General features: G+C 36.7%; 3 protein-coding genes across 3 annotated transcripts; 1 reads left to right on the top strand and 2 right to left on the bottom strand.

Moving 5' to 3' along the window:
- Positions 1 to 86: 86 nt before the first annotated feature.
- On the bottom strand, positions 87 to 4,649 carry LOC135683039 (uncharacterized). The gene is made up of 7 exons (XM_065198168.2): positions 4,473 to 4,649; positions 2,654 to 2,903; positions 2,351 to 2,439; positions 1,670 to 1,764; positions 1,265 to 1,335; positions 721 to 767; positions 87 to 343 (listed from the first exon to the last, which is right to left on the bottom strand). Exons 1-7 carry the CDS (start codon positions 4,576 to 4,578, stop codon positions 291 to 293), a joined length of 711 nt encoding a protein of 236 aa, XP_065054240.1. The 5' UTR covers positions 4,579 to 4,649; the 3' UTR covers positions 87 to 290.
- Positions 4,650 to 4,740: 91 nt separating this feature from the next.
- Positions 4,741 to 22,374, top strand: LOC135683037 (uncharacterized). Its single transcript, XM_065198166.2, has 17 exons — positions 4,741 to 5,025; positions 5,297 to 5,394; positions 6,809 to 6,915; positions 8,160 to 8,258; positions 8,831 to 8,932; positions 9,530 to 9,653; positions 10,405 to 10,978; positions 12,223 to 12,500; positions 12,870 to 13,056; positions 13,873 to 13,973; positions 14,918 to 15,212; positions 15,825 to 16,553; positions 17,433 to 17,785; positions 18,195 to 18,460; positions 18,787 to 18,936; positions 19,607 to 19,777; positions 20,650 to 22,374. Exons 1-17 carry the CDS (start codon positions 4,962 to 4,964, stop codon positions 20,840 to 20,842), a joined length of 3,891 nt encoding a protein of 1,296 aa, XP_065054238.2. The 5' UTR covers positions 4,741 to 4,961; the 3' UTR covers positions 20,843 to 22,374.
- Positions 22,073 to 26,195, bottom strand: LOC135683040 (single-pass membrane and coiled-coil domain-containing protein 3). Its single transcript, XM_065198170.2, has 2 exons — positions 25,837 to 26,195; positions 22,073 to 22,668 (listed from the first exon to the last, which is right to left on the bottom strand). Exons 1-2 carry the CDS (start codon positions 26,110 to 26,112, stop codon positions 22,252 to 22,254), a joined length of 693 nt encoding a protein of 230 aa, XP_065054242.1. The 5' UTR covers positions 26,113 to 26,195; the 3' UTR covers positions 22,073 to 22,251.
- Positions 26,196 to 26,505: the final 310 nt, after the last annotated feature.

A 26,505-nucleotide genomic window follows, 5' to 3' on the forward strand; every position in this document is an offset into this window, starting at 1 on the left:
AGAGTACTAAAAGCAAAAAAACAATCGTCCATTAATTAAGACACATAAAATTTCAAAGGCAAATGCACAAAGAAAAATGCACCAAATGCGAATACTTGTCGAATACCAGTAACAAATAATTTTAAATGCCAAAAGCTACTCTTACACACTAAACGAATCATACACGATAGTTTTAATGACGACTGAATATTTAAATTTATCGAGGGATTATACAGATAAAAACTAGTTACCAAGTTATATTCAAGAAGAAATTTATTTACATTTCGATGTTCAGAACTTTGTTCGCATTTCTATTTTTCTTTTCCCTTCACCTTTTTGTTTTCTTTAGCATCTAGCATTGTTTCTAAAAAAATTGAAAATAAATATCTAAATCTCTAAATCAAGTAACGAGATAAGATAAGAAAAATTATTAAACATCTGCAAAAGGAATGGGAACAGAACATTTGACGTTATACTGATGAAAATCACTTTGAAACCTTAGGGTTGATGCAAAAGGATTTCACATCAAGGCACCAACATTTATGTTGCCTGAAATTGGTGGAATATACATATTATCTTCATGCTTGTAAACCCAGCAACTTCTTCTTTTCATGACATTGAAAAGAGACATCAATTCTGAGTGTTCTTAGATTTTTCATTATAATACACAAAGAGACAAACATTTGGCTCAGAATGGAAAGCTTTAACTTTTTATAAGCGGAAAATCTTGCTTATTCCTACCAACTCTGTTAATTTGTGAAGCCACCCCTTCTTTTATATCTGGTATGCTGAAAGGAAAAATTAGCCTCAGTTGATGCTTAAAAAGTTTGTAAAACAAATAAAAGCAGCTTTTGCTTTTGAAATAAAATCAACCTTGTTATCTATCAAAGCATAAATTCATAACCTGATGTGGTTTCAACAAAAATTCACTATTTGCTAACTTTTATTAGCAAAAATACTGGCACTGGCAGGTCTTTAAGCTAGCAATAGATCAGAAAATACAATTTGAAAAAAGGTGGTAAACTTAAGAGCCCAAAATCACTGGCATAATGTGCATCAAAACTGTTTGATCTGAGCTACTGTAATATAATATCCTTAATAATTTTATAAGACTAGACTTACAAAATTTCACTTTTGAAACAGATATAAGAAAACAAAAAGCATTCTACAAAAGGGATGTTTAAAAAGATTTCACTCTTTAGAATTATTCTGCTTGAATTTTACACTTATATATATTCCTTGAAAAGGCTAAAACCTGAAAATGCAAAGACTTAGCAATAGGTACCTGTCTTGAGAATCAAAATCTACAGTAACTCTTGAATCTTTCTCTTCTGTCTTAAGTTTCTTCTGTTCTTTCTGCAAAAGATATAAACAGGCTACAAATTAAAAAAAGAAACTTTCATCTAAAAAGAACATCCTCCTCTTTATAAAATTGAAAAAAACCGCTATTGTGTAGACAAAAAGGCTGTTGTGATTCTAGGACTCGATTGGTAATATTTCAGTTGGTCGGGCAACTTTTACGTGTCAATGGTTATTATTGCTCTTTATTGATTTACAATTGGTTTAATTTCCTAGCATAATGTTTTCAGTCCATCTTCTGATGTTTTATACTTTGCAAAGTGTGAGACACAGAGACGGAATTACCAAGACACAAAATCAATCACCCCAAACAAAATCAATTAATAGCTACCTCTAATGTTGCATTTTCCATGTCATCAAGCAATTTATGTCTCTTTAGCTCATTGACTACATTTGTCATTGAAGCTATCTTTTTGGGTCTCTTCCCTACAGAGAATCATTTTGTTACTGGCAAAATATTCATTAGAATTACTTCCACAATTTCCAGATTCTCTAAATCATTGCCACTTTGCCATATCTAAACAGCCTTGTTAAACATTGCAAAAAAGGTTAACTGCAATGCATTTTAAAAGATGAAGAGAATAAAGGTAACTTAATTTGCAATGACCAAACAAACGTCCCAACTTTAGAATTAACAAAGCTTACAAAGTGACTCAACCAGGAAAGGTTTTCAAGACAAACTGTTAACTTTGCATACAAACTGTCCCTTTTCATTAGAGAGTAGTATTCAGCTAAACTCTAACCTTATCAGGGCTTCCACTTGGAAGAAAAGGTCTTGAAAAAGGAAATTTGAGTTTTTCGGAGAAAAAAGAAGGAAACAAACTTTATGTAGGATTCTAGCAGACGACTTTATGTAGGCTGGTCTATGCAACTGTTTAAACACCACTGCCTATTCATTAGTTATATCATTGTATCACTGATATATCAATGTTTTAGACACAATGTATCATTTAAAGGAAACATAGCTTCAAGGTACAAAATTTTTAATTACAAAGAATTATTATAATCATACCAGAAACAGGTGTCTTTTTAGCAGAGGAGCTTTTTGCTACATATGGTCGTTCTTCATCTTCTTTGTAATCAAATGCTTGATACTCAGGCCTAAGAGTCAAGATAACTACGAATTTTAAATCTGACATTTAAGACTACTTATTATAAGATACATTATAAAAGCAAATTTTTGTCATACTTATTAGGTTACTAACCCAACTGTATAACAGCTCTTCTCTAAATGCATGAGCAAGCAAGCAAAAACTTGAATACTTTAACAGGCAATCAATGTGAATTCAGCCTAAGGCAAAATTATTTTACTTACCTACTTTTAGATTTTGATGGTGACTGTCCAATTGGTAAGTGATAGCTATCTAATTTTGTTACAACAGAGTTGGTTGATGACTGTGAAGTTTGTGGTTGAGATTCCTTCTTAGTTTGACCTCTTCGTGGACATTTACAAGTCAACTCTATCCACCCATTTTTTTCTATGTCTTTGTACAAGAGTGCAATATGCTTTGAAATAGGCTGCTGGCCCTCAAGATTGTATAACTTTTTCTTTTTTCTTTTCAGTTCTGGAATATAGAATGTGTGCAAAACTGAGAAAAAAATTTGACAAATGAAACTTTATTGATTAAAGGCTTTAAAAAGGTTTTATACTGTTTGAGAAGGGGAAGAAAGATTTGCTTAAAAAATTATAAATTTGTCAATGGATGGGGACCAATGGGCATCAGTGGTAATTTAGAGGCAATGTGTTCTTATAATCAGCATTATTTGAGGAGTTGTAGCTAGGAATAATTCAGTCAAATTGAAGAAGTGCTGAATTTATGTCAGCAATTCATCTTTATCTAACAATCATGCATACAAAGGCAATCTATCCAGGAATCAGAGCAGTCGTGCTCTGATTCCTGGGAAAAACAGAGCAGTTGTGCTAAGCACCGCACACCTGAAAATATCCAGGCGTGTGATGGCGAGTGACATTTTTTCGCAAAAATCTATTGTTAATCATAACATGTCTATACAGAAATTGCCAAGACAACAATGATTGCAGCAATAAACTTGCTGTAAAATTTTGAGCAATAGAAAATTGATAAACAAACAAATTTAATGAAAAAATGTAAATTTTAACAAAAACATGTTTTTTCTGAAGACTTGAGCAAGCTTCTACAGAAGTATAAACTGGGTACATACATATTTTTCATCATGTTCTTTTGGACCCTTATTCTAACGTTTTATGATTTGAGGAGTGTCAAAAGAAAAAGCTTTTAGTCAATATGTTATAAAATGTTTGCTTTTGTCAAAGCAATTTTCATGAACTTATTTAATACATCAGCGAAAAACGGCACTTCAAATGTTTAAATATCATGAGAAATTTTCATCAGCTTCAAAAATGAATCCTTAGTAGAATCATTGAAGGCTTGGCGCACATCTGGTTGTAATGACTGTTTTTGCATGTAAATCCGTGCCCCAAGGACCCTCGGTTATCAAGCATGACAGCTATTTCATTTACCTCACTGGTGGGCCATTTTTCATTAAATTAAATGTTGCCAAAAGTTAGATTAAAAGCATAGCAAAATCTAAGAAGGGGGCTGTAGGGGAATAGCGAAATCTGCAAATCTGCTTCTTTTATCAAATAATTTGCAAATCTGCTACTTTCACTAAGTCAGCGATCGCGCAGAAAAATACTTTACAGTCTGGCCTCTAGTGTCAAGGAAAGTCAAGGAATTCATAGATTATACTATAGTTAAGTATAGAGGGGCATCATTGCTCGCAGCCCAAATGCTTCTGTTATCAGGTCACAGCTGATAATGTGCCATTGGTCGCAGTGACGCATCGGCAAAATTATACATGTATATCAGCCAGGCTTAGCTGAGAAAGATAGAGCCTAAATTGGAGGGGAAGTAAAAATCCATCATACACACTGTCAATGTCATATTCCGTCAACAAGAAAAGACAAACTTTGCAGCCTATTCCCTATGTGTGACATGAGTGTATTCCACCCTTCTATCATGGCCCCAACATCATGTGCAAAGAAAAATATTGGCACAGACTGAGGGGAGAGTCCTTTAATGTCGAAATTAGTTGTCTCCTTTAGAATTGAGCCTAGGCAGCTGGCCTGCATGTTTTAAAACATTACAAGTTACCTTGATCAACTTTAGTACTATTTCTTGCAGATGTGAAAGCTTCTTCTTCGTCTTCACTGGCTGATATATTCCAGCTATCGTCGGACGTGACTTTGTTCTGCTGCATTTTCCAATTTTACGACTCTTCTGCAGCCATAAGTGCGGGACAGTCAGCGCATTTGACAAAATTTGCGTTCTTTTGCGGTAAAGTGAGTTACATGAAACTCAAGGTTTATTTCGCGAATTTTTTGCGAAACAGGCCTCGCTCTGGCAAAGCCTCGGTTTATTTTTCAAAGTTTGTGTTTTGCTTTCTGCTTGCTGCAGTTGCTGCAGTATGTTGTGTGATTCGCGCCGTTACAACAAGAGGCATATACATTTTCAAGAGAGAAGTCTGAAGAAAACTTCTGAGATACGTTTTGTTGCAGTTTAAGAAATCAATGCCAACCATGCATCGAAAGCTCGAAAATTAATCGAAAAGAAATTACCTCCAACATTACCTATATTCAGAAAATGCGGGTAATCTTGTTGGCAAAGATTCTTGGTACTTTCAATGCGATTTGTTTTTGTCTAGGAGGTAATTATGCTAAGTTAAATTAAGATAATTGTAAATGTTTTAGTATTTTGTTTTAAATTGCGACAACCTTCATTTTCGATTGTGCCATAAACAGTTGTGAAAGGTTGTGTTTTTGGCTAAAAACATACCAGAGGTGCTGATCTTTAGGGTAAGTTTGCAATGCGAGATTTTTCGAAATTTGATAGTGCACTCTTTAAAATGGGGCATGGACATTATAAGGAATAGGTGTCAGCTTTGGCATTATTTTAGTAAAAACATGTTTTTCTTACAGGAAAAGTTGATGTGACTCTGGATCTGATGACTTTACCTGAAAATCAACTCAATGGATCTTTGCAAGTTCAACTTTCAGTTTTAGCTCAAGCTAACAGGGTATGTTTCATGCATTATCTACACTGTGGTTGGCTGACAGGAGTTATTACTGATTGAAATTTTGTATGATTTCCAGGGTGAAATCCATGTAGACCTGAAACCAAAAGTTCTACATCTTAATGCTTGCCCCAAAATTGCCTGTATGTTTTTCAGAAAATGTTCATGTTTATTAATGTCAAATTTGGCTGCATTATCTATTGTAAAAATTGAGAGACATACCATTGTGCAACCTTTTCAGTTTCCTTCATAGCCTTAAGTAGTTTTGTTGTAAACTTTTGATTAATTTCAAAACCCTGTCCATTTTAAACCCTTGTGCTAGAACTTTAACAGGCTGGGTAATTCCCAATATTGATTAACCATAGGGGACATGATGAGCTCTGATGAATTTCAGCATGATCTCTCTTCCTAGATTTTAACACTCTGTAATTTTGACGTAATCTGTCATACAATTGCCTGATGACATCAAGAATGAAACTCTGAGTAGCAACTTAGAATCTTCCTGTTCTTAACACTGAATTGTGTATACTTGTCTCTTGTTCTAAAACAATGGGAAATGTGACATCATCTTATTGAAACAATAGGCTTGCCCCCCCCCCCCCCAATATTTGATCAAGTGTCCACCTCTGAGCTCTGCCTATAAGGCATCAAACATTTTATGACAGACCAGTTAGATGTAATTTTTCATTTATCTTTAATGCATATATCGAGGCACATTATAACATTGCAAAATATTACTTAATGCCTTTTCATCCTTAATCTCTTTTCACCTTGCTGTTTTTTCTAGTATTTTATCCTTCCTTTGTTTTTGCCAAAGCTTCAAACAACAAACAACTGAAGCTATCATTTTTGTTTGCAATCAGTTCTGAGCTCTGTGTTGAAAGCTTAATTTCTATCTTTATCACACATGGTATCCCAAACAAACTCTAATTCATGAGTGACTTTTGTTTCTAGGCTAGATTCAAATTCCAGAATAGAGTTTATTTGAACAGGCCTGGTAAAAGCTTTAGATGCACTAATACAGAACTCACCATAAGAACTTTGGAAGGCAGGCAGTAAATGCTGCGAAGGAAGGCTGCTTTGATAAAACTAGTGAACATATCATGTCTATATGTCTTTTTATTGTAACTATCTCATAGAAAGAACAACAGATAATGTAATTCAAATCACACAATGAGGTCTTGAAAAGCCACAAAGAAGATGAATTTCAGGCCAAGCCTTGTAATGATTTTCCTCATCTTTTGGCCCATTCCAAATAATTACCCAATGCACAAAGAAAAAAAACTTTCCTTTAATGTAGTATATGATATAAACAGCTATTTTTAGATTAGGTTTTATTTGTTATTACTGCTCAGTGTTCTTGTTCTTGGTAATTGATTTATCTATGCTGTGCATTGATTTTCTATTCCATTTCTAGGTACATGTCAGCTGTATTCAGTTGCAGTTTGGTGTTAGAGCAACAAAATTGAATTTTAGTTCTGTTACAATTCCTGTTGGGAGCAGAATTGGGAATGTTTTTTTCAGGTAAGTTTGGTTTAAAAGAAGCTTGGACAAAATATTATGACACAGTACAATTATTGCAAAAGGTTTATAAGTTATACCAGACCATATTGTATGTTATTAGGTTCTTTCTACAAATGCAATATATTACAAACAATGAATCAGTCTTTGTTTAGATGAAAATAGGCTACAGACTGCATTTTGCATGCCTTGATTATTTTGCATGTGGGATGGTGTGTGATGAAATCTGGCATTTTTCATTTCTGTTATCAGGAAGTATAGTGTTCATTCTGCTTCATAAACTGAACAGAAGCAAAGGAAATTGAAGAAGAAACTATCCTTGTTTTTTTTAAAATGTTAAATTGAATTAACTAATAAATTTCCAGGACGTAATTATGGAATATTTTTGCAATCACTTGAAAATATCTGAATTGAAAAATGTTCACTGTTTGTCAAAAAATATTTTACCATTTGATCAGGCAACCTTTCCAAGCCCTTTTGTTTGACATGAGTGATCACTTGTGATCACAACAGCACTCAGGTAAACTCAGCCACACAAGCAATTCATCATGCCCACAAAATGATAAATTGTGAGGAATATTTCATCAATTAACACATTTCCAGTCATCTTTTGTGTAACCCAAGCAAGTGAAACACGATACAAAGTTAGAGTATCAAAATACAGGAAACATAAGTAAACTGAATAAACACATCTCAACAGAAAAATCAATTCCACCGCATATGTTTATGAATACTATAGGCACTTCCAGGTTATTGAATTTTAAGAAATTTTCCTCAGAATTTTTTCATTTGGGTGTGTTTGGAGGCATAAACATGCTATAGCACACCTCATATTACAAAGACTCTAGAATTCTTGAGGGAAAGCTGTAGGATAATTTAGAGCAAATGCCATGACACAGCTGTATGAGTGAAAAAACCCTCGTGTTATCGCAAAGGGCATACAAAACCATACAAAACACGAAAGTTGGCAAAGGAAAAGTGGCTGGAAACCGAACTAATACATGTCAGAAATATAAGAGCAACGTCTCATTCGCCTCGGCAACGCCCATTCCACCGAAATTTTGGCTACGTGAAATTTGTTCTGATACACATCTTTGAGCCATACAAATACTGTATTCAAATATTTTCATAGTCTAAGAACTACTGTACCGAAAAAAGAAAAATATTTTGTGATAAGCTGCTATGATACTCTGTATATAGCCTTATGGAAAACTGTTTTTTAAATCATTCTCCTGTTCCGTTTATAGAATTTTGTCCCATGGTGATGCAGTTGATGTTGCCTGTTCTGGTTTTAGTGCTAATAATGGTAGCCAATACTTTGCCAATAATTCAACAGGAAAGCTAGGGTAATTGACAGATTTTGTTGAATTCATTATGTATATCAGTGCCATGATTTATCTTACCTATTTTTATATTTTGTAAACATCAATAACCCATAACTGATTTTGGCAGACATATTTTATATAATTATCTTTAAATTTATCTTTAATATTCAATAAGTGCTGCAGGAATTGCATCAGAGAAGTTTTTTTTGCACTTCAGAAATGTAGGATGCTTATCGCAAGCCTTGTTTATGACATTGCTATATGATATCTGACTGAGTACCGCAAAGTTTAGAATTATTCTATCTTTAATCCTCAATTAAAGTCAGGATTTTCCTGCAGTTGAGCATGAAGTGTAGCATGAAATTCCAATGATTTATACATTTTCCTTCAAATCTTTTTGCTTCTCAGCCAATATTTATTTTCTGAAATACATACCATCTTTACAATTTTTATTCCCTTTTTTAAAAATCTTTTACAATGTTAACAGATTTAAACCACATTCTACTGCAACTTAATTCATCATCAGTCATTCATTTGCATGTTGATATCCTGCACCAATATATTTTTTATATGTAACAACCTTTCATTTACAGGAGAGTACTGGTCACCAAGGCTCCAGTTGTCAGTATTTGCGACGGTACAATTTTTGTCAAGGGTTATGTGAAAACATTTCAATCATTTGTTGTCCATCTAAGGTATATATGGGTCATATCAACTTGTTTTCTCATTTATCTAATTTGTCACAAGGCCAGCAGTTATCAGTCTACTGTAAATAAACGATTGTGATATTTTGTATTTATATGAACAAAGACATTATATTTTGTTTTAAAAGAATCAATTTGAGGAACTATGATCCAGGCTGAAATTGTTGAGATACTGACTTAAATCCAACCTAGCTACATCATCTACAATCTCCCATCCAAATCAATGTTGCAATAGGAATTGCCAATTCTGTAATGGATGAGGTTAAACGCCATCTGTGCATATGGTATGAAATAAATCTCTGGATTTCATTTTTATCTAAAGTCTTCAAAGTGAATGGGTCAGCTTAAATAATATATCCAAGTTCTGTGTCTTGTTGCTTTATTATCAAAAACTCACCCACAGAGAATTTCCCGTTGGTTTTTTTTCTCCAAGGTTGCTTCAGAGTTAAAACATAGCTTTATTTCAAGCAAAAAACATAGTCGCCCTGTTTTTAGTCATTTTTTGTTTAGACAATCCCAAACTGTGTCAAGGATTGTTCTGTCTCCCTGCTATCCTTTTCTAATTTCATAGATACACTTCTTCCCTAGTGAATCAGCCTTGAGCACAGTTGTTGTCCAATGCTCTGTTACTAATGAATCATTGTATGATTCTACAAAGATGAAGCTAGAATTTATAGAAGCAAGGATTCTACGACAACAGACCCAAGGGGCGGTAAGTGTTGCATTCATTCTTTGTAAGTGCAATATTTCATCCTTGGGGGTGGGAGGGGGGGGGCTTGTTTAACTTGGAGAAAAATTATATGGATCTACCTGCCAGAAAGTATTTTATAAACCTATCCAGGGATAGAATTCTGTAAAAAATTTATACCGGTCCGGGAATAAATTCTTAAAAAACATTAAACCTGTCCTTGAATAAGATACATATAATTCACTGATGATTGACTGATAACTCTTTTTGTGAAAAGTTGATTCCAAATTTGAGATTCAAGTGAATAACTCTATAAGCGGACATCACTTTCATTTTCATGAAAAATCTGACCTTTTCTTGTAAACGTATCTACAATAGGCATACTTGCGCTGGAAGAAAGAGACAAAGTTTCTAACCCTTTTCGGGAATTTTCGGAATTTTCAGCCGAAAATTAGAGCCTGTTTGCAAGCATATCCCCAGGTAGTCAGATTGTTAAGTAAACCCTCCGAGATTTTATCAAGATTCTCAGAGAGACGCTATTCAGCGTTTGAGAGAAGTGCTAAAAGGGACTTGTTTTTTCTAGAACATTCCATTCTCGTTTTAATTTATTACAGTATTTACTTTTTTGTTGATTACTCGTTAAGTTTCATTTAGAGATCGACGACTCTGACACTTTGCCTTTGTATGTGTGATATGCCAAATAACCTGAAATACTCGTGCTGCATTATCTTACATCTACGAAACATATTTCAGTGAAGATCTCTTCCTTTTGAAGGTCCAGTTTCGTGTTCTAAATGTCGGGGGATCTGTACGTGTCATGTGCCGTGCACAATCCGAATCTTGTGTGCCTGCATCTCCAGTCACCAATATTTCAGCTGTTTCATCGCCTTCCTCAGTTTCAAACTCAAGTTATGTGACCTTCGTTGTGACATCTGCCACAGGAAAAACCTCTGTATCGGCAGTATCTTATAGTCTAAGTATGGCCTCATCGCCAGTTCCAGACACAAATGTGTTGAATGCTGCCAGTGTGTCAGCCTCTGAAAACATGACAACAGCAGCTCCTATATCTACTAGTGCAGTGTACGCAAATGCATCTTCCATTGCTGCTAACAAGACCAATTCGTCCGTCACTTTGACAAACCTGTCTGTATCAGAGATTCGCAGTTCGGCCCTTAAAAATCTGATTTCAAATATGTCTTTGATTTCGTTTGCTGTGACAAGTAGCCTGAACGGGACGAGTCGCCTCTCAAGACATCTAGTGACGTCTTCAGCTGCACCCACCCCAGTGCCAACTCATACTCCAACTTCAGTCAATGCAACTTGCCAGTTCTTATTCAGCACGTCAGGAGGTATGTTGTAGGCAATAGATAGATACTAAAATGGCTTGAGCCATCTTTCAATCAACAATTGGCCAATCAATAATACCATTCAGCGTGATATCAATCAGGCGCTTAATGATTGGCCAATAGTTTGATAACAGATGGCTTGAGCCTCGGGGTAGTTTTTGGTATTTTTTCGCTCATCGTTTCTGTGCGACCTTACCGCTATTTAAAGTAGGTGCCTAGGTTCAAGGGGGTGGGTCTTCACCATCTGGCTGTTGACTTGAAGCATGTATAGCATTTTTTCCAGCACTCTTTCAGCATTTTTTCCAGCACTATGCTTACTTTCGATTTCATTAAAACACCTTTGTATTACGATACACCATGGTTTATTTTCCTAGTTCATTCGCCACTGGACCACAATTTTTCAAAGTTGGCCTCTTGATTTTACTGCATCAGCCCCTACTCTTAGCGCCCATAAGCAAGAAACCATATTTTATAAAAACCTTGTTCAGCAAGGAGCTTTAAGCAATTCGTTACGTAACGGATAATCTCCATAGAACCGCACACTTCAGCTTGACATTTGCCTATTCAACAAAACTTGATGTTTTGTGATTGTTGACAAAAATAATATAAAATTGGGGGAAAAATTGGGAAGAATTTTGACACTCACATTTTGTGGTATTCACCAAATTTAAATCACTTAGTCCGTACTGAAAGAGTGGAAAAAATGCCAACTTTCAGGTCCCAACTCCAATTTTCCAAACGCCAACTCCAAAGTTATGGCCTTTAAAAATTCCCCAAATTTCCTCGGTAGCATCATTTTGGATTTCACCTCTCCAAATAAAAAAGCTATATATCCCAAATTTCACGGTCACTTGTCGCGAAAATTGGTACCTTGCCATTTTTTGAGAAGCGGCAAACAAAAATGAAAAGATGAAAGACAATTATCTATGTAAGTATTTTAAAATCTGAAATGGTGGGTGTCATGCCTGTCCTTCTTTTTATGGAATCACTCTGTGATTTACATGTTTATTTATTTAGTTCAGTTCAGTTTTTTATTTTTCAAAATTCCTCTACTTACAATATCTTACTTCAACTACATTACAACTAATTACATACAATAATTACAAATCACATAAACATACTTTACTCATAGTTTACTCAAATGTTTGCTTTTTTCAAAGCCATTTTCAAGTTTTGTGCCACCAAAAAATTATTTTCATAAACTTACTTATAACACCTGACAACAAGCAACAATTATTTATTTGCAGGCGCTGCTGTAGAGTTTCTTCTTGAGGAAATATCGATCGCTTCCTATCCTTCATTCAGTGATCTGAAAAATCTTAGACAGCACATTTCTTATATTGCCCTGGATAAGCCTCTCGAAGGAACACTGAATTTGGACTTACAATGCAGAATTAGGGCAATAGACCTTGATCAGATAGAACAAACTGTGTGTTCAGCAGATGGAACACCAATCGGAGGTGCATCTGACGTCGTTGTAAGTGAGATCAGCATGCGGCTGCTGGCATCCAGAATAACATACAAGGTATGTGCTAGAACGTTTTTGGGGTTACAAAGTGTAATTTAGAAGTTGTGTTGGGATGCGAAATAATTGATATGTACTTTAGGAGTAAAATTGTATTTATTCAAATCTGAAAATTATGATAATAATTAATATCATATCAAATAGCCTTTGTTTTATTTTTAAAGGAGATGTGGAAGAATGGTTTTAAGTTTCAATGTAAGATATCCTGAGGACTGTCGATCAAAAAATATGCTTTTCCTAGCTGCGAAATGTTTATGCTTCTTTGTGCAATAGTATTGGGTGGCAAAATACGAGGGTGGCAAATATGTAATCAAGCATTTGGAAGTTCATTCTCTTTCATAAGTTTACCTTGAAACATTTTCTTGATAGCCAAACGAACTGTTTAAAAATCTGACTGTCGAAATAGTAAGCACAGGGAACGGGACTGCTGCACAGCTTTTTCATGCTTACTGCTGCGCACCATCGTCGAACCAGAAATACATTGGAAAGTCTGTTTCAATACTATTATGGATAGATGGAAAAGGGACGTTTCCGTTCAATTGGCAAGACATGGCAGGTTTGTTTTCAACGGTCTTTTTAACATGCTCTAAGTAAACAACAGCCTCTCCAAAACAGAAACGCTCTTTTTCTGAACTAGCAATGTGCTAAAGTGGCTGTCTTGTTTCATTCTAGCTACATTTTGCTATAATCGTTAAATTCACATATGGGCGTTTCAAGCAGGCCTCCATTAATTCTCTTGTTGCTGTGATAAATCCTGCTGTTTGAAAGACTGTTCTATCTCTTGGATTTGCAAATGAGCAAGCCTTCTGCGTTCCATTTAATCGGTTTATAGATTTCCTTCTTCCATTTTCTAATTAAAAATACGCCTCAACCCTACAAAGCTGAGATCGAGGAATGTTTATAGAAGTTGTAAAATATACTGCCTCGATGTTTCAACTGGGTTTTGTTTTGAGACAATAAGGAGACGTAGGTACCGCTCGTCTTTTTCATCGGATCCTTTAAAAAGCATGCTTTTTCCAATGAACTTTCTGCTGCTTGCCAAATTGGCAGACGTTTTCTTAAGTATGATTTCTCATTTTCAAAACTTGTTTGCATTTGATTTGATGTAACGCTTGAATCTTTGAAAAGCACCTCAAGCGGTAGGGTCCAGAACGACATCTACCATTCTTCGACAATCAGTCACAATCGCGGAAGAATTCAAAGACGTTAAGAACGCCTGCATACTGAAAGTTGTTTTTTTCAAAACTATGATTTCCTTTTTCCCACACAGTTTTTTTTAACTGGCCTCGAAATTATACGAACCATTGATATAAATCCATTAGATTTTCATTGAAGCTCATTTAAAAGAGACTTGTTTTTCATATTTTTACAGAGACGATGCAGAGAAAAATGACTGCCGTTGAAAACCTGGATTCATCGTGTCCCTGTAATCTGGATGAAGGTCTTTGTGATTTAAACTGCTGTTGTGACAAGGTAGTTCAATGGTTCTTACATTTATCCGGTGCTAACTGAAAAATATTTTGTTGCAACATTTTGGCTTATATATTAACGACGTAACATGTTAGTGGTTGTATTAACAAAACTAGCCCTTGCCAAGGAAGCACATTTTATCATACCTTTCTAAGGTATTAGTACACCTGGCATTTAGTAAGCCCGCGTTCGTTCGGAGCACTTTTCTTTCATTGCAGGCAAGGAAAGCTACTTACGATAATTCATCGTGATTTTCCTCCTATAGTTTTTAGTATTTTTTACAAGCATTGATAGCGAAGTTGATAGCACGTAAGGAAACAGCATTTTTCCCACTGATTGCATAGAGTACAGAACACAAGTTTGACGGCAAGTATGCGAAATGTAAATCTAGCTACAGTGTGCATTTGCTAAGATAGGAAGGCAAAAGAGCAAACCGTTGTTCAGACGTTGATACATATTAACATTGTATGTTCTACAGTAGCCGAAGTTTTTCAGTTAAAATCGATTACTTTTCATGATCATGACCAGTTTTTTCACACCACATAGTAAAATAGTTCTGAAATGTGACGTCCTAAAAGTCAACGCTAAACTTTTTTCTTTTGACCACATAATCTTAATGAACACCATGAAATACCTCTAAATATCGAAAATCAGTTCAATATTTCAATGATTGTTTGAGATGCGGTCAATGAAAAATTTTGCTGTTATTTTGGCTGGTTCATATGGTTATGAAAAGAGATCAAATTTCAGGCGTTTGGGGGGAGGGGGGGGGGGAGCTTGTGCTCATGTCTCATCCATATCTCAGCCAGTGTCAAACAGATTTAGCTGTTTCACTGATTTAGAAGTATGCTTTTCACGTTATGTGATCCAATTTAAAAAAAAGTCTAAAAATAGATTGTTGATGTCACCTTTTCGGACCTTTATCTTCTTTCTATCCTTAATGAAAGGATTGTGCTTCCGTGGAGTTACAGCGATTTGTCTGCATGGAAGGAGCTTTTGGTGGACGCGAGAAAACCTTTTTTGAGTTTGACTGCGATGCAATGTGGCCTGATAGGAAGGATTGGACTCCGTTGTTGTGTGTAGTTACAAACAACAGTCCGTTCCTTGGATTTTTCTCAAAATACACGATGCCAGCTATGGCCACAACCACAGCAAATTTTCAAACTTTCCTTTCTGGCAAGACTGAATTCACATATGAAGAAACTGAGATAAGAAATAGCTTCGCAACTTCAAGTGTTACCGGTAAGAAAGTTTATTTTTTTAAAAGTATTTCATTCAGTTAAATTTGTGTCTTCATTGAACGAAAACATTTCTAAAACGACTATTTTATCTGCTGTGCTAATGGAACCATCACGTTTTCTCTGCCTTCTTCAAGTGGTACCTTCATTAAAGCGACTTTCTCTTACTAATCTTCCACCATTCTCTTACTAAGCGTGAGGTTTTAGCTAAGAGGTAGTTGTTACTCCTTTCATTCCTTTCTTTTTATGTCATTTGCATTTTCCCAAAAATAAATTCTTGTCATTCAGGTTTTACCTTCAACAAGTTCAAACCTGTTTTTATAACTAAACTATCTCTAAGAAATGTTGAGAAACATAATTTGTTAAAGAGCATGGTTGTTATGAAACCAAGGATGTATCTGAGGAAGACCCATTTTCATTTCTTCTTAACATCAACTGAATTCGGTCGATTTTCAAATCACAGCATTCGACGATCTTCGGTAATAATAAAACCTCATTCAAAGTTACGATGACGTACTGTCTGACAAAACAAGGGGCTAGGCTTTCTCAATATTGTTATAGCCAGGATGTTTGTAATTATAGCATATCATAACTAATGGCTTGATTTTATTTGTAGATTACGATTTTGATGTGCCGATTCGAACAAACATTGGATACCTAGCAGTGCCTGTGTGGACTGAGGGTGGCTTTTGCTCCTTCACATCCGTGCACTTCCAAGCAGATCGTGAATCTTCTTGTGAACACGAAGCTTCTGCTCAATCATGTTCTCAGCCGTCGTTCAACGCCATGAATTTTCTTCTTCCAACTGGGTCAAATCTCCCTGCTTGCAATGTGCCAGAAGTGCTGAGTGGTGTGACGAGCAACTCACTAGCCTTGAAGACTGTGGAGTACTACTGCCTTTCAACTGCCTCTGACTACCTGCGTTTTCTTACAAACAGTACTGCCACTGATAATAACAGTGAATCACTTTTTCAATCTTCTGGCAGCGCAAGAGCTATTTCTCGGTGTGCTTTTGACGATTCTAAAACTAGGCCGAATTTGCCCTCCATAGACAATGCTACTGGTACCTGTCAAAATGCTGTACTCGATGTCAACTATGAGCTGTTATGGAACGGCAGACAGTTGAATCAGATTACCGCCAAAGTCACCATTGGAAATTTTCCAGTCAACCCTGTAACCAAAACAACTGTGACATACACGTATTTTACTCAAAAAGTGGTAAATGCAACACAGATCATGGCTTCGTCTATCGTCACAAGGTCGCCATCATCAACAACCAGGCCGGCGGTTTCAAACACTCTACATTCGTCCTTTCAGCCGGCAGGCAATTCCAGTATTAAAAGAGGTAAGATATTGGCATCAGGCTGGCAGTTACCCTCTTTACATCTCGCTCTTTCATTTGATTTCCTCTGCTGTTCGACTCGACTCCATAGAAGCTGTGGTACCCAGGGTAGCTTACAGTATAAACGAAGCCCAAAGAATAGTTCATCTTTCTTACGGCCATCAAACCAACATTTGTAAAATCTTCCTCTGAAGAAACTATGAAAACGAGAACGACTAGAAGTATGGACGAGGTTACTCAAATTCTAATGTTTTGTCCCTTGCCCCCGTCTTCGGCTGACCTATCTCAACGTCTATCAGTGTGAAGTGTGTGACTCCGGTGGCTGTTGCCTCCGATGTGAAAAAAGCCTGAGCTAAGCTTTAAATGTCACAAAATCCACCTCATTCTCAGTTGCGGCTTGCAAGTGAAGGTATTAGGCTGTTTACGTCATCCGGGCAGTCAACTGTGCTTTTATTCTTCGCAACCTTTGTGGATAGAAGATCGATTGTAACATGCGTTCGATCGTTAGGCTTCATCCAGATTGATTTAGGTACCGCTCTTATCTTAAATTTGAATGTTAGAAGCACTTTTAGCAGACAATGAATTATCCCCTATAGCGGCACAATCGAAATAAAACAGAAAATAAACAATTTATTTGCATTCAATGATTTCAACTGAAAATAAAAAAACTAGAATAAATGAGATATTGACGAATAAATGATGATCATTTTAGATACCTTGTCTCAGGCAGGAAGGGAGAATGAAAAAGCTACTGGGAACCCTGATCATCCTAATCATTTCATTACCTTTTAAATTGCCTTTTCTTCAAATCCAGTGGAATACGTGGTATCGTCTATTGTCATTGTTAATTGATTCGTGTTGTTATTGACTTGACTTCGACAGGAGCCAGTTTTCTAGCAACGTCATTGAGTCTACCAAGTGCTGTTACGCAAGACTCCAGCTTGTTGACTATGATGATGGCGACTCAGAAGATACTGGCTTCAAGTGGTATTCTTTCACCATCCCCTAGCTTGATCACCATTACAGTTAAAACTTCGACCGTCGTTATTAGGAATGCTAGCATCGTACCGTATGTTAAGCAGAAATTCACAGTTTCCTTCCGCTACCAGCCAACCACTTCAATCAATGCTTCCATGTCCCCAGCAGTAAATGTGACAAGTAAGAAGGTGTTTTACCGCTCTGGAAATCCAGGGTATGTTCTTGGAAAACCCTTGCTGTCAAAGACCAGCTCTACGGTTAGTCGCTTTATTATTTTATACAATGCTTAGGCAAACGTCTTAAACTTGAACAGTGAGTCTGATTTCAAAAACGGAGCGGAAGTTACAGTTTATATAATGTTTTATTTTATAAATCAGATTTTCAACCTTCTACTAATCTTACATCACATTTTGTTGTATTATGTTATATTAAATTATTTTATATCATGTTTTATTTTATTATATTATAATAAACGTTGTTTTAATTATATTTCATGTTGTTTTATGGTATGTTATGTTCTGTGATGTTATATTTTATCATATTTATCATATTTTATCAATCATATTTTGTTATGTTTTATTGCATTATATTCGCTTCAATTTTTTCGGCTATATTTTTAGCATATACAAATTTATTTTGCTTTCCTATTTTGCCTCAAATACACAGCTGGACAATTTCACAACAAGAGGCTTTCTAATATGGAAATCAAAAAACGATGGTTTGTGCGCTGACGCAAGCACTGTACCACTGCAGTTCGGTAAGAACAGTGTCTCTGGGTGCATTGTCCGCGTTGGATTGGATCGGTTTGAAAACTGCACGAGTCTCAGACTGTTGGTGGAGCGTCATCAAGATCTCCTTGTCCGTGGATATAAAGTAGCAAAACGAGGTAACCCTGTAGCGAATAACAGTGATGACTGGTTAGATATATTAAGGTAATTATATTCAACTTATGCTTATCATTTCTCAGATTTATATATCTGAGTTGAATATTTATCTGAATGTTCTGATAAATATGCTGAAGCTGGAGATTCGATCATGAAGGAAAATGCTTGAACAGCTTTAACCAAAGACATTTCACATCAATTTACTGAAGGCCCTCCACTGTTCCGTGCACTTTTTCACTGTGGCTCTGGTACCCAAGGTACTATTGCACGTACCTGTCAACTTCAATTGATCAATGTAAATTAGCTTATAATTTAATGTTAAAAAATTGAACTTATATTGTTGAAAATGCCTAATTTATCAATTTTTGTCTTAGAATCGAGCCGCTGATATCTCAATCTCCGAATAAATCCAGAAAAGGCATCTGCAGTGATATACCATCTCATCTTGTAATCCAGATTCTCTTTTCAGAGGCTGGAATGTCGTATGGCGAGCCTCAATTTGAAATAAGCGGTTTCAAAATCAGGTGAATTTCATAAGCAGCGCCAAAATTGTATGTTTTGTGTCTCTGTAAGTTTTAATAAAAATTGCAAGGAATGGAAGTTTGCAAAGAGTTACGCGTGATATTCCATGACATGCCGGTAATATGACATTCTAGTCGGTCATTGATGAAACATTATAGCTAGCTCCCTTGTATCCTTATGTCTTCCTTTCAAACTCTCTCTATCTGTCTTTGGTAGCAGGTAAGGTACAACCAGTGGAGCCCATGCAAGAATTTGTCACTGTGAAAAAAATTATTGGCTTTTGGAACAAAGAAGTTGCATTATAAACTTGAAGTTAAACAAAGTTACCCCAGAACTAAAAGGCTTCTTTGTCAGCTGATGCCGAATTCTCACCGCTTTAGTTAGTTTATTAACTAAATAGGTTAGCTAAAGCGAAAATGCTTGGTTGACGGCCGCTGTGATTTGCTTGTCAAAACAAAACACAGATCTAAATCCTGGGTATTTTTTGCAACCTTGTTGGCCTGAATTCTATCCATATAAATTTACACGCTTCATCCTTCAATAATTTGTCGCTTCAAAACTAATTAAGTTTTATCAGATTGTTTAGTTGAGAAAATCTTTCCATAGTATTAAATATGGTTTTGTCTGTATGTGCTGGTTGATAACTTAAATATTCAACCATTTCCCCCTTAGGTATGTTACCGAAACCTGGTCCATTGCTTGTGCATCGGGTGCCCAATCACGATGTTTCAACAGCACTGATGCAGCATCAAGATCAACTTATCCTAGACTCAAGTCCTTTTTTGTGTCAAGTTCTGTCACATTTATTCAGATCCCGTCTGCTGAGCCACCTAGAGTGAAGAGGTTGGTGGTCAATTTCATTTAGCAAGGTTTTGTACCAAGTCACACAGGCTTACGAGTATAGTATTTTAGGGTTATCTGATGTTTCCCTTGCAATATTTAATTAACTAGATTCTACCACAGAACGTAAAGTCGACCCTCTGAGGATGTTTTTAAAAGATTAGTTGCTTAGTGCCTTTTACACTGGTCACTCGTTTAATCAGCACGCTGTTTTTCAATTGTTGAGGTAGCATTCGGATAAAACTGGATTTATTACCACATTTCTTGTCTTGCACTTTGCTTTCCAATTTTCTGTTCATATTGACTACTTCTGTCCAATCGCGTGTGGGATACTTACTATAGATATCACCATGATGTTCCGCTCCTTCAGCTTAACAATTCTATCTTAAAAGTTACCCCTCTTAGCCTACGGTCTGGACATAATAATTTTGTTTCGTGTTTTGAAATAACAGGAGACTGGGAATCCATCCAATGAACAAAACTACAGAACTGAAAATTGACCCAAAAGAGTTATCGCGTTCGATCATTTTCCCAAATCAAAATGAAATCTTATTTGGAGTTTTGTTCTGCTTGAGCTTTGCAGTAATTTTTTTCATGTCAATTTTTAAAAAAAAATTCGAAACACAATTTTCAAGGATTGTCATTTATCCATTCTACTTCCATTTTATAGTCTAAGCTCTGGAATTGTTGCTTGTCAACATGGTTTCAGGAGGGAAAGGGATTGCTTAACGATATGTAAAATTGTTCTGTATTGCACCAAGACATTTTGATAACATTATATATATATGCTTGCTTTGATGGACCATTCATTCAAGCTTTTGACATTTTGATGTTTTTCCCTTCCAGCACTATTATATTCTCGATGTCTCTTTTAGATCAGTAGATGTTTCCGGCAACTGTAAATATGACTCATGCCTGGCGGAGATGTTCTATCCACTAAGAAACTCTTACCAAGCAAATGTTGCATCAAATGATCTTGTTGGAATATACGACGCCACAGGAATGGCCCTGGCACTTGTTCTTGTTGTCGTTAGTGCTCTCTATGTATCGAGGTCATGGCGCAAGTAATCTTATATCGATATAATGTTCCCATAAATATGCGAGAATAAGAGACCCCCTTCAATGCAATACGGTTTTCACTTCTTGGAGTCGTTGCGAAGCTTCCATCAGCCACACCTTCTCGCAGGACCGAGCGGTTGCGAAGTTTCAGTCAGCCACACCTTCTCGCGGGAGCGAGCCGTTGCGAAGTTTCAGTCCGCCACACCTTCTCGGGGGACCGAGCCGTTGCAAAGTTTCAGTCAGCCACACCTTCTCGGGGGACCGAGCCGTTGCAAAGTTTCAGTCAGCCACACCTTCTCGCGGCACCAAGCCATTGCGAAGTTTCAGTTAGCCACGCCCTCTCTTGGAACAGAGCCGTTGCGAAATTTCAATCAGCCACACCTTCTCGCGGCACCAAGCCATTGCGAAGTTTCAGTTAGCCACGCCTTCTCGTGGGACAGAGCCGTTGCGAAGTTTCAATCAGCCACACCTCCTCGCGACACCAAGCCATTGCGAAGTTTCAGTTAGCCACGCCCTCTTGTGGGACAGAGCCGTTGCGAAGTTTCAATCAGCCACACCTTCTCGCGGCACCAAGCCATTGCGAAGTTTCAGTTAGCCACGCCTCCTCGTGGGTCAGAGCCGTTGCGAAGTTTCAATCAGCCACACCTCCTCGTGAGACCAATTCGTTGCGAAGTTTCAGTTAGCCACGCCTTCTCGTGGGACAAAGCCGTTGCGAAGTTTCAATCAGCCACACCTTCTCGCGGCACCAAGCCATTGCGAATTTTCAGTTAGCCACGCCTTCTCGTGGGACAGAGCCGTTGCGAAGTTTCAATCAGCCACACCTCCTCGTGAGACCAATTCGTTGCGAAGTTTCAGTCAGCCACACCCTGTTGCGGGACCGCGCCGTTGCGAAGTTTAAATTCCTGTCATTTGCGTTCGGTTGTGTTTCATTTTATCTTCGATGACAAGTTGATGGACTATTGCTATGTTACGGACCAAGTCTATAATACGTATTTTGGATGACTTTTATTTTTTTGGGGGAAGGATCTCAGGTGATCACTAGAAATTATTAAGGAATGGAGCGGAAACTGTCAGTTTTAGTGTCTGCAATTAACAACTGAAACACGTATTTTATATACCTTGTCAATGAATATGTATGTACTTAAATATTCGATTTAAGTTGATTTCTTTTGTAGGCTAGAATTGAATTAAAATAGAGTGACAAAACAAAGTAAAACTAAAACAAACAAGACAAAACTGTGAAAAGAAGGCCAAGTATTTCTATTAAAGCAAATAATTCTCCAGAAAAAAAGAACAATACGCATTCAAATTTCAAATTAGAATTACAATACGCAAACAACTGCAGCAAAACAAAACATTTGCGTTTTTCTTGTGCAGCAAAGTCCAGAAACAGTCCAGAAGATTCTTCCGTTTGGTTATCACATGTGCTTGATAGCTCCAAGTATTTCATAAATTGTTTGAGTATACTCTCTAGTGGCTGGTTCGAAAGTTGATTTGGTTGTCTCAAGTTCTTTTATCGCATTTTCCAATTTTTCCCTCTCTATTGCCCCAAAAATGGCAGAAAGGATGGCGTCCACTCCAAGTCCTATGGCAACAACAACAACACCAGCAATACTGCATGATGCAATCATGCCTATTTCTGCAACCATTGCTCCAAGAATGGCCCCAGAAGTTATGCGGCAAATAATTATCACAGCCGCTACCGAAGCCCCTGTCATTGTTATTACCGATGACCACTGGGATAACTGCCTGATTGTTTCCACAAAGCCTAATCCTGTATCCTTAAGGGCTCTGTACGCAGAAGGCTCTAACTCCCTGGCCAAATTTTCGTTAAGCTGTGAAAGATATAAACTTGTATTAAAACTTTGATCATTTCATAAATTAATAATTTGTAAGTTCTGCAGAGCTTTCTGGAGACCGGCTTGCTAGATGATATTGCAACAAAGGAATTAAGTCGTACCCCTGTGGCTATCGATTTCCTTTGAATTTTATTTCGTTTCAAGCTCTTTTCCAGAGTGCAGCTTCACCAAAATTAAATTTTTGGAATCTATCGTTTGAGAAAATGGCGCTCAACGTGCTTGTTTTGTTTCTGAAGTGAAATAGTAGGAACATTCTTCTTTTCAATTCAAGAGGAATTGTTTTGCTATGTATATTGGTACTGGTACAGTAATGAGTGTGATAATTTAAACTCCATTGTGATAGATTGCAGTAGTTATTGGTAGAAATACTTTCGGATCTGGAGTCATGTGGGCCCTATTCTTTTTAATTAGACTTTCTTTTCATTCCTTGCTTTTCGCGCGAAAATTTGGTCTCCCGAAGCAAAGAGAGCTAGCAGGAGCTTAATTCTCGTGAGTTTACCTCTCTAGTACCTTGGTTACCAGACTCTCTATATATAAAACAAAATAGAGATTATATATAAAATAAATACCAGACTCTCTATTTTATTTTATATATAGTGAGTCTGGTACCCAGGGTACCTCTCTAGCAACGACTACGATGGCTGGGATAAATTTACAGGGAGATATTTTCATAAGTTTTTGCAAGTTTTATGAAACCTATTAGATTCAATTGAAAATGAATGTTCCCTTGTTCAGTAAAACAAGATATAATGTTCCCAGTGGAAAATTCAAGTTGTTCCCGTGTTTCCGTACCCCCATTTGCCATGTTCCCGTGTTTCCGAACCCTGGGTTCCAAGGTCTCTATTGTTTACAATACTTTATCCCCGGATTTATGAGGCTCTGGTACCCAGGATATTGTTCCCGAAGACCCCTGAGAGGCCCTCGACATTGTAAACAACACGAGGATCGAAAATTCAAACCACTTTTGCTCCAGGGAATGGGGGATAACTTCAATAGGCAGACGACAGGGATGTGCCGTTTCGAAAAAATGAAAACGTGCCCAAATTTTTTTAAATTTTCCAAGAAACCCTACCCCAAAAGTTGGATACAATATGAAATGCATACCCTTTAAATCTAATTCAAATCTGCAAAAACCCAGCAACTCAATCAAGTGAATGAAAATATGTGAATTTACTTTTAAAAATGATACCCTAAAACTTAAGGACATGCAATTCTGTAGAAAAGCGATTAAGCGCACTTCAGTAGAAAGATTATGGTTTTCGAAGATTGTGACTTCTGTTTATCTTCATGATAGAAATGGGGATAGGATAGAAACCAGAGCCCCTTCAACGGTCTCTACAACTGTGCCCATGACCCGTTTTCCTTGACTGAGGACCTATATTTGTAAAGGGAAATCGTCTTTTTTGACAATAGTAACCGTGCTAAAAGAAAGAACCAAATATCGAACGTAAACATAAGCATGGGCATATGATATAATGACAATCTCCCGGCGGGCTCAGTCAGTTGGGCAAACGTATTACATGCGAGTTCCGAAAAACTCTGAGTAAGGGTGGTCTGAAAACTAGAATTCTGGGACATAGAACCTTGAAAATAGGATTGCATTTTTAATCAGTCAGAGGAAACACAAAAGGGCAGGAATTATGTTAAAGTGCAAGCATCTAGTCTTGTATGTTGTTCTAATCCTAGGTAAGAAATTAAGGTCTTTGTTTAAGGACCCTTTACTGCTAGCATGTACTCATTGCAGGGACACAACTCTTTCATGCCTTCATAAAAACATTTAACACAATGTTGTGAAGTAAGAAATATGTTGGTTGCAGTTATAGTTTTACAGCTGAGATGTCTGATTTTGTTAATATATACTAAGAACCATAAGGGATTGTTGTTAAAATAAATTTTAGTGAACTCTGCTTTTTAACTTGCCTAGACATAAGTTTAAGAAAAGGGATGGTTCTAACATGAATTGGTATAAAAAAATTCCTGCTTCAAGCTTGAATAATCTCAGTGAAAAGTGTTTCACAATTTTGGCAAAGTCACAGAATAGGGTACATTTTACTTAACCCATAATCAGAGATAGGGCTCCAGTTTCTACTTTCAGGAACACACACGATATACATTGCACCAACTGACTGTGCCCGCCGGGAACAATCTTGAATTTTATAATTTCGGGGCCAGTTTGTTTTCAAGACGCCAGCGGACAATTTGCTCGATCAAAATATTTTTAGCAGACTTCGAATGTCTAAATCCCAGGGAAGTCACTCAAACGTTTTATACACGGGTTCATCCGGATTTACCAAAATTCACCTCAAAGTATCGATAAGAAATTTTACAGACCTAAAATTATCTGCTAAAAAGTGTTGATAAGACCCAAAATTATCAAAATACAAGATCTTGTTGTTGAATACATATGATACCACTAGTCACTGTAATTTAAACTGTTCTCTTTTATTCGCAATTTTTCCTTTATTCGTGTTGTTGATAATGTTATATGTTAGTTGGACACCCATAGGTATCAAAAAGGTGTATTTTCTGATCCGGGCAATTTTTACCTTCACATTTGGCAAGAATGGATCAAAGAATTGGAATCTTCATGTTGACATTAGTCTGTGCTGAAAATTTCAAGTTGTGTGGGCCATCAAACAGCGATTTAACCCATTTTCAAGATTTAGCTTTTCCTATACATTTTCAAGATTTAGCTTTTCCTATACATTTCAATGGAATTTGTTGCTATAGTGAAATTTTTCACTGCAGCAGCAAATTCCGGTCAAATCTAAAGAAATAACTAAATTACAAAACAAATTACCTTGGGTCTTGAATAACGGTGAGACGATTTACGACGCGGTAAGTTTACCAAACCCAGTTCTATCAATTACGTTATCAAGATTTGAGGGACGTTGCGTGCCTAACAAAAAGGGGAATTTTAATAAGACAGTTCTACAAAACCTGGCAACCTGCAAATAATTTTCGCTTACATTGCAAAACTTACAAAAACCTACATGATATAAATTCCCCAACTGTTTTCACCCATGTATATATTGTTCCTTCAGAATTCGGATATGTTGTCAAAATTGTGAAATCCTGAACATATGGTGGGCACTAAACAGTCTCTTAGTTCTAATGGCAAAATTTTGATGTTTTTAATCTTACCAAGCGAACAGCGTCTTGAAGTTTTGTTGTTGCTGCTAAGAATATGTCACAGTTTTCCTTTATCGTTTTTCTCTCTCTGATTTCCAACTTGTCGATCCCATGGACAATTTTGCCAACGCCGCTTGACACCGAAAAATTTTGCTTTAGGTAGCCGACAAGCTTGTTGGTCGCGTAAAAGTTGTCCTTCATGCAGTCAATTATCTCTTGGTACAGACGCTCTACTCTGCGTCGTCGTTCAGGATTGCCAGGGTAAAAAATGTCTTTAAACAGCGCCATTTTCTACGACGATGAGCTCCAGGATTTGGCAAATGGAAATGCGACTGTAATTCGTCAATTCCCAGCAATGATATAGATATATAATTGATTCCCAGGTTTATATAAAGAATTATTAGAAGGGACATTCCCTCCGCAAACTTGACAATGGTTTGACGATAGTCAAAGGACTCCCCCTCCATAAAGGAAAGGTATTTCCTTCAAATGTCCCCAATTCTTGATCAAATTAAAGTATCATTTAATATCTTCAATAAAGAAAATAACTCATTTTGCTTGTTTAAATGCGCGTAACATGTCTGTATAGCATATAGCATGTGTACGAACGGCTTAGATACATGGGGAAGACGCCGTAGCAAAACGGAACTATCAGGAACTGTGATTCTAAGAAATAACATC

This window comes from Rhopilema esculentum, chromosome 7, assembly GCF_057945365.1.
Source record: "Rhopilema esculentum isolate cy_ngs chromosome 7, ASM5794536v1, whole genome shotgun sequence".
Taxonomy (NCBI): domain Eukaryota; kingdom Metazoa; phylum Cnidaria; class Scyphozoa; order Rhizostomeae; family Rhizostomatidae; genus Rhopilema; species Rhopilema esculentum.

What these genes read in the sequence shown, in the direction of transcription:
- LOC135683039 (XM_065198168.2), bottom strand. Translation starts at nt 4,578, where the DNA reads ATGCAGCAGAACAAAGTCACGTCCGACGATAGCTGGAATATATCAGCC. An exon ending in CCATCAAAATCTAAAAGTAG is followed by an intron (nt 2,440 to 2,653) that starts GTAAGTAAAATA and finishes CTTGACTCTTAG; the next exon opens with GCCTGAGTATCAAGCATTTG. An exon ending in TGGAAAATGCAACATTAGAG is followed by an intron (nt 1,336 to 1,669) that starts GTAGCTATTAAT and finishes TATCTTTTGCAG; the next exon opens with AAAGAACAGAAGAAACTTAA.
- LOC135683040 (XM_065198170.2), bottom strand. Translation starts at nt 26,112, where the DNA reads ATGGCGCTGTTTAAAGACATTTTTTACCCTGGCAATCCTGAACGACGA. An exon ending in TTCAAGACGCTGTTCGCTTG is followed by an intron (nt 22,669 to 25,836) that starts GTAAGATTAAAA and finishes TATCTTTCACAG; the next exon opens with CTTAACGAAAATTTGGCCAG.
- LOC135683037 (XM_065198166.2), top strand. Translation starts at nt 4,962, where the DNA reads ATGCGGGTAATCTTGTTGGCAAAGATTCTTGGTACTTTCAATGCGATT. An exon ending in CGCAACTTCAAGTGTTACCG is followed by an intron (nt 15,213 to 15,824) that starts GTAAGAAAGTTT and finishes TTTTATTTGTAG; the next exon opens with ATTACGATTTTGATGTGCCG. An exon ending in ATAAGCGGTTTCAAAATCAG is followed by an intron (nt 18,937 to 19,606) that starts GTGAATTTCATA and finishes TTTCCCCCTTAG; the next exon opens with GTATGTTACCGAAACCTGGT.